Here is a 7,781-nt window from a genome sequence, read left to right as displayed (position 1 = left end):
CTGCTTAATTCTCCTGCGTGTAAGGCCCGTGTCAAACAGTACACATTCACTCGGGATCCAGACAGAGACCTTGTCTAGGCACCCAGCCCGCGGCCTGCCACCAGCCCTGCTAGCGCAGGTTGCCTTTGGAGTGTGTTGAGCTTGCGCTTTTGTTCCCTCGGTGGCTTTTAATTACTAGAGAAATAAAACCCGATAATTTTTAACTTGTAAAAACAAAAGGTTTAATTTGGTGGATTTTGAGATAGTATCCCATAAACTCCTTCATGGCTTTGAACTCTTTTTTAGACTGGTCTTGCTGCTGAGATTACAGCTGTGTGCCATTACGCCTGGAAGAAATGATTTATTTTGGTTCACAGTCTCAGAGGCACCAACCCACGATCACGGTAGGAGCACACGGAGGAATGAACCCCTTCATTTCATGGCTGGGAAACTAAAAGAGACCTAGGAGGGACCAAGGTGTCACTACCTCCTTCGTGGGCATGCCCTCAGTGACCTAATGACCTCCCCCTTGGTCTCTATCTTAAAGATCTCGCCGTCTTCCCGATACACCTTCGTAAGGACCTACAATATGACACATGGATCCTTGGGATACACTCAGATTTAAACTAAAGCAATAACCCAATATAATATGCTTCTTATTTCACATCTTGCCTCCTTCAGCATCATATGACCCCATGAGGATAGTGATTTTTCTCTTGGTGCTGACACTGTACCCAAGGCTTCGTGAACACAGCCTTGCATATAGGCTAGACAAGTGTTCTCCTGCTAAGCTGTGGCCCCAGCCTGAGGACAAGGATTCTGTCTGCTGTTTACCGGTGTCCCAGGCACAGATAAGTTGATGAGCACATGAAGGCATGCTGGCCTCATGAGAGCATTACGTGCATATTAGTACATGCTAATTTATGTGCATAGATTACCTTCGATGAGATCACTGTGCCCACAGAGTATGTGGGAGGTCTCTGGGGCCATCCTGGGGGTCAAGCTCTTGGCCTTCTACTCCAAGAATGCCAATAGGCTAATCTGGATGAGAAATGAGCTGATTTGTAATACAGGTCAACCTGACCACCAACTCAGCGTTTGACTCGCTGAGTTCAACTCACACAAGTGACTCAGGATCAGATGAGCTCTGGAGCCTGCTATGCCCCATTGACTTCAGTCCCTTGTTGAGGAGGTTAACCGTGAAGACAAAGAGCCTAGGGGCTGTTCCGCTCTCCCTAGGGCCAGAGAGGGCATGAGCTGATCTCTGGGACACTGGCTGTCATTTCTTCCTGGAGGCTGCAGGTCACGTCCTAAGGAAGCAGCCTGAAATGGCGATTAGAACACGGGCCTGGGACCCACCTCTGTGGAAGAGAAGAGACAAGCGAGCAGAACCACTGTGCAGATCTGCTGACCTACAGCCCAAATCTGGGGGACAGTTAGAGGTGTCCAGCGTTTGTAACAAAATGGGCCAACCATTCTGTGACCACCTGGGAAGGGCCAGAGCCAGGTGGCTCTCTGCAGCTGAGACTGTTGCTGTCCACACTCCACCAGCTGATGGCAAATGTTTTCTCAAACAAGGGTCTAGGTACCTAGCACGGTGGCGCATACCTTTAACCCCAGCACTCGAGAGGCAGAAGAAAGTGCGTCACTGTGAGTTCAAGGCTAGCCTGGTCTATTCAGCAAGTTCCAGGCCAACCAAGACAATATAATGAGACCATATTTCAAAACAATCAAATAAAAACAAGAATCTGAGCAATGCTTCTCCTTTCTTTAAACCTGCCTTTGCCTCCCGAGTGCTGGGATTAAAGGCGTGCTCCACCAACGCCCGGCCTAATCTTCCTTTTAGAATTATTTATTTTATTTCATGCTTATGCATGTTCTGCCTGCATGTATGTATTGCACTATGTGTGAGCCTGGTACCCTTGGAGATCAGAAGAAGGCAGTGGCTTCACAGCAGATATAGACTACAGTGAAATTATAGATGGTTGTGAGCCAACATGTGGGTGCTGGGAATCAAACCTGGGTCCTCTGAAAAAGCAACTCAACACTGAGCCAACTCCCCAGCCCCAAGATGGTAAGATATTTAAGCTAAGGGCCCAATGGGTGGCCTTCCGGTCATTGAGACAAGCCCTCGAAGCAGGCAGTGAGTCTTTGGTCCCCCCTAGAGATCTGTATTTTATTTCTCAGCCATGAAATACAGGGGTTGAATCTTCCATGCCTTCCTGCCATAATGTTTTTCCTTTTAAACTGTATTAAATATGCAAAAAAAACCAGGGGCTAGAGCGATGGTTCCGTGGTTAAGAGTGAATACCGCTCTTGCAGAGGACTGAACTTTGTTCCCTGGCCCCACAGAGATCTACTGACAACCCCCTCTAACTACAGCTCCTGGGGATCCAACATCCTCTTCTGGCCTCCAAGGAAATCTGAAAACACAAACATACACACAAATAGGAATAAAAAAGGGGCTGGAGAGCTGGTCCAGTGGTTAATGGCACAGACTACTCTTCCAGAGGACCCGGGTTCAATTCCCAGCGCCCATATGGCAGCTCACAACTGTCTGTAACTCCAGTTCCAAGGGATCTGACACCTTCACACCAATGCACATAAAATGAATTATTAAAATTATTTTAATTATTAAAAATATAATGCAAAAATTGTTCCCAAAACGCATGACTGCTGTCATGCTGGGGACAGGGCCCGAGGTCTCACCCTAGGCAAGCAGTCTGCGAATGAACTGCACGAGGCATCCGTCCTCAGCAAACCTTCAGCTCACAGCTGAAATGTAGCCAGAAGTGCCCAGCATTTGTGCCCAATTGAACTAACCATCCCATGTGGCCACCTGGGAAGGGTGTGACCTCGGGCCAGGTGGCAATCCGCAGCTGAGGTAGCCTGTTGGGCACACTCGGGCAGCTGATGGCAAGTGTTTTTGCAAACAGGAGTCTAGGCACCTAGCATGCTACTGGATAACTTTTAATCCCAGAACTTGGGAGGAGACAGAGGCAGGTGGACCACTGTGAATTCAGGGCCAGCCTGGTCTACATAAAGAATTCTAATACAGAATTTTAAACACAAACGTGATTTTTCTTTTGTTTCGCTGTGATTTTTCTTTCTTCCTCTTATTTTGGTATGCTTGGCTTTGACCTCTATCAATATTTTGTCTTACCGTCTAGTCGGAAGAGGGCTGAACTGCATTCAGAAGTTGAAGGAAGATGTGATTGTTCTCCCCACCCCAGTTTCGGGGGCATGTAAGGGCTCCCACTTTCCCTCTCCTGCCCCATCCTGCCGTACTGGACATCTGTGAAAATAGACTGCCCCTCCACCACCCCACCCAACTCTTTCCTCTTCTAACTCAGGCACCCCTTGCTTACAAGCTCCAGTCTATTAGCTGAGGCGGTGACCTTGACCCTAGCCTAGACCCTGAAAATGAAGGGCCTGCGTCTGAGTGGTGTGGAGTGATTTGACCCGTAGTGACCCGCTGTGACCAGTCATGCAATCGCGCTCTTAAGACAGTGCTCCGCCAAGGCAGTGCCCAGATATAAAAAGGCCAGGCTGGGCCGGAGAAACCATCACTTCTGGTGGGTCTCAGACTCAGCACCAGCGCCATGGCCTGCCCCAGTCTCGCCTGCTGCCTACTTGGCCTCCTGGCTCTGACCTCCGCCTGCTACATCCAGAACTGTCCCCTGGGCGGCAAGAGGGCTGCGCTGGACTTGGACACGCGCAAGGTGAGTCTCCCCATCTGGTCCGGTCCCAGCAGCGCTAAGGATCAGAGAAGACTCCCGCCCGCAGAGCATCCCGCACTCTACCAGTCCTACCCCAACGCATGGGAACCCAAGGCGTTAGGCAGGGTTAGGCTCCCGCTTGACGCCGCGAAGGCAGAGACAACGCCTGAGCTCCCACTGCCCCTCGCCCGGCCACCGTCCCGATACGGGACCGTAGCCAGAGGACCGTGCACTGCGCCCACTCGCATCCTTTCCCGCAGTGCCTCCCCTGCGGTCCTGGCGGCAAAGGCCGCTGCTTCGGACCCAACATCTGCTGCGCCGATGAGCTGGGCTGTTTCGTGGGCACCGCCGAGGCGCTGCGCTGCCAGGAGGAGAACTACCTGCCCTCGCCCTGCCAGTCGGGCCAGAAGCCGTGCGGGAGCGGGGGCCGCTGCGCCGCCGCGGGTGTCTGCTGCAACCCGGGTGAGCAGGAGGGGGCTGGCAGGACTGCCTGGCAGGGAGCCTTCGGGTTTGCCGCTCAGGCCACTGACCCATTTTTCTTGCAGATGGCTGCCGCATGGACCCCGCCTGCGACCCTGAGTCTGCTTTCTCCGAGCGCTGAGCCGTCTTGGCGATTCCTTTAGAATTCATCCTTCACCCCCCATGGCCGCCCCAGAAAGAATGACAAATAAAGCAGATTTCCTCTTCACACTTGACTGGTGTCTAATTGTCGGAGGGAGGGAGGACGTCGGGGTTCAAGGGCCCTGGCAATTCAAAGTAAGAACAGCCCAGCAGGCTGCTCCAGGGACAGAGGGGTGCTGCACGGGCTGTCCACCGCCCACCCTATAGGATAGCCCCGTTTCCCACTCCGTACTGGAGAGGGCCTGCAGCAGACAGACTTAAAAGCAGCATTTAAAAGTCCAAACAGCAACGGTGGACATCTATGGGAAAAGACAAGGTCTGGTGGAACTGACTAAATGGGAGTCAGACAGGCAGGGAACTCATCCAGTCGCTTCCGGATCTGAGAGGAGACTTTAGCCAGAACCTCAGGGGCTGAGGGGGCAAGCCTGGCCTAGAAAGAAGGCTCTTGGCCAGGCGACGGTAGTCGCAAAGCTGGAAGGTTTCCACAGAGCTGAATTCTCACACAGTACCAGAGGAGGCCACAGCTAGAAAGATCGAGAACCAGCAGGTCTCTTCTCTGCTGTCCTCAGTGCCAGGCCTGAGCTCAGGGGCCCCATTTTTGCCACTGCAAGGCAGCACTCTCTGGGACAGCATAGAATCTAAGAGCCTGGGGGTACACACATGACCGCAGAGCACAGAGCCCATGGGCAAACTGAGAAACCCACAGTTAATACTGCTCCTCTGTTGCTCGCTTAGCTGCCCGTGTTCCCAGCAGCGCGGGCAGAGGCAGAAGGCGCAGGCCCCTCCTCTGCTTCCGCACAGGGGCACGTGATTCACTGACTTGAGAGGAGCCCAGTGAAGGAGGTCTTGCCCCACAAAGGGGGAAGGCCCTGGGTTCCGTGTCATCTCAGCAAGTAAATAAACCTACAAACAAGCACTTTCTGTGAGACTCACACCCAGTAAAAGAACATGGAGGACCCCATCACCACAGATGTGGGCCACACACACAGACAGGCCGAAGGCCAAAAAGATAAATCAAAGAGATGTCCAGATTGATTTGCTGTTTCTTGTTTTGTTGTCGTCAGTTTCATTTTTTTGGGTCTGGGTTTTGAAGATTTCTATCTTAGGACTTTCATTCTGCTACATTTCTATTTCTGTGTCTGTGTCTCTGTGTAAGAAGATGTGCACCTGAGTGCAGTGCCCACAGAGACCAGAAGGGGGCATCAGACCCACTAACCCTGGAGTCACATGGGGTGGTATCCTGTTTGGGTACTGGAAACAGAACTGGGGTCCTCTGGAAGAACAGTGTACTCTTTTAACACCTCAACTATTTCTCCAGCCTAAATTTTTCTAATTACATCACATTATTTCTTTATTGTGTGTGGGGTGGGGTTCAGTGCACACACACCACAGCATGCGTGCAGAAGTCAGAACCCCTGGCATCTGCTCATAGAAGCCCCTTTGCTTCTGGAGGCTGAAGAGAGGAGGCAAGTGTTTATTGTGGATTCTAGAAGTGCCCTTCAATGGCTCCGTGCCTAGGTAAGGGACATCCTGAAAGGGAGAGAGAATAGAAGGTCCAGTGGGCAGAAGTAATTCCTCTCCTTGAGGAATGGGATGCTGATTTTTCTAGAAGGAGGTGGGGAAAAAGGAGGTTACAATTCTCTACCTGGGCAGAGGAGCAGAATGAGGGGTCTCAGCTTCATCCTGAAGTTGCTCGAATACCAGCCCTGGGAACTGAACCAAGTGTAGCCAAGCCACCAGGCACTCCTAACGCCTTCTGTTCCTTGTTGGTCTGGTCTTTTTCTTTTCTTTTCTTTTCTTTTCTTTTCTTTTCTTTTCTTTTCTTTTTTAAAAAATGTGTAGCCCAGGCTGGCCTCGAACTGGTGATCCTCCTGCCTCTACCTCCTTCAGCAAATCCTACAGGCGTGTGCCACCACAACCAGCTCTGGTCTTTTTCTTGGCCTAACCCTCGTGGAAGTCAGATCCTGAGAGGGCCACTCAGGAAGGAGGCTGGGGTAGGGGTCTGCCTAGCCCCTGTACCACCTGGTTAAACCTAGACATACAGAGAGGCACAGAGGTGCTGAGGTGGGCAGGGACCTGTAGGGCACCTTGACTCTGTCCAGGGCTGACCATGTCAAGCCACCCAGTCAGACTGACCTCTGTCTTCCACAGTTGCCCCTCAGAGCCTGAGGAGCATCCCAACGGAGATGCAGCCTCTGTGGCCCTAACCTTGGAGCAAGATGGCATGTGGAGAGGATGCCCGGGATGGATGGGGCGGGGAGAAGGGTAGGAAGCTGGTGGGATGGCGAGGAATAGAAGAGACCAGGAAAGGATGGAAGCCTAAGAGAACAGCTGGAAAGGCTGACCGAGACAGTGGGGGCTTCTGGGAAGGCCACGCTGCTGAGGGCCTGAGGACTGGGTTCAGTTCTCAGCTTTCACTTGGTGGTTCACAACCTTCTGTAACTCCAGTCCCAGGGAATCCCATGCCCTTGTCTGACCTCTGCAGACACCAGATAGCTCAGGAGCTGAGCGGAACACACACACACACACACACGTAGTGCACAGACACACACGATGGAAAAACACCCATACACATAAATAAATCTAAAATTTTAGAAAAAAAAAAGAAAAAGAAAAGCTAATGAGAAGAAAGGAGAAGGAGGGACTGTGGCCAAGTGCTGGTGCGATCTTTCCAGCGGGGGGAAAATGCCTATGTACTGTGTGTGTGCCTTGTTGCTGGACTTGGGCGTTTTTTCTGGGTCTCTAGCTATGGCCGAGGTCCTGGAAATGGCCCTAGCAGGTTGTTATCTTTTCCTCCTTTCCCCTTCTCTTCTCCTCCTCTCTCTGTGGTGCTGGGGACCAAATCCAGGCTAGGGAAGCATTCCTGAGCCACAGCCACCTCCTTCCCTGCCTGAGAGCTGTATTGGAATATGTGCCTGTGGGGGACTTGCAAGCCGGGCTCTGAGGAGGGGTCCTGCCTCTCTGCGGGTGGGCCCTGACGGTAGAGCATCTGGAGAGATAACAGGTAGCACTGTCTCCTTTAGGTCTGGGGTAAGTGTCTGCACCTTCTCCCACAGCACAGTCTTGGGCAAGTGTACACTGCACTGGAAACAAGGGCAAGTCCCTCAGGCTGTGTCTTGTCTGGGATGAAATCAGGGCTGAGATGGTCACCCCTAGCTTGTCCTCTTATTCTCTGTCACTCTCGCTAATTCTGTCCCTCATCATATCTTGCTCTGCCTCTCTTGTCCACTAATGTCCCACCTCTTGATTTTATTTCGGTCTCAGCAAGGGAATCGCTAAGGCACCCTCTTGAGGCCTCCCTGGGCCTCAGGCCTTTCCCTTCTTCGGAGCTTGGGGTTGCCTTTGTCCTGAGTATTATGTGGGTATCCGAGAGCTCCAGAAGGCTTCCCTTATAAGTCTTATGAGAGCCGGGCGATGGTGGCGCACGCCTTTAATCCCAGCACTCGGGAGGCAGAGGCAGGC

General features: G+C 52.1%; 1 protein-coding gene across 1 annotated transcript; it reads left to right on the top strand.

Moving 5' to 3' along the window:
- The first annotated feature begins 3,542 nt into the window (after positions 1–3,542).
- Positions 3,543–4,388, top strand: Oxt (oxytocin/neurophysin I prepropeptide). Its single transcript, XM_005365608.3, has 3 exons — positions 3,543–3,701; positions 3,959–4,160; positions 4,244–4,388. The coding sequence occupies exons 1-3, from the start codon at positions 3,582–3,584 to the stop codon at positions 4,297–4,299; spliced, it is 378 nt and encodes a 125-aa protein (XP_005365665.1). The 5' UTR covers positions 3,543–3,581; the 3' UTR covers positions 4,300–4,388.
- Positions 4,389–7,781: the final 3,393 nt, after the last annotated feature.

The sequence above is a fragment of the Microtus ochrogaster genome, unplaced genomic scaffold (assembly GCF_000317375.1).
Source record: "Microtus ochrogaster isolate Prairie Vole_2 unplaced genomic scaffold, MicOch1.0 UNK3, whole genome shotgun sequence".
Lineage (NCBI taxonomy): Eukaryota > Metazoa > Chordata > Mammalia > Rodentia > Cricetidae > Microtus > Microtus ochrogaster.
The sequence above is the reverse complement of the archived record's forward strand: the minus strand, read 5'-3'. Positions and strand labels throughout refer to the sequence as shown.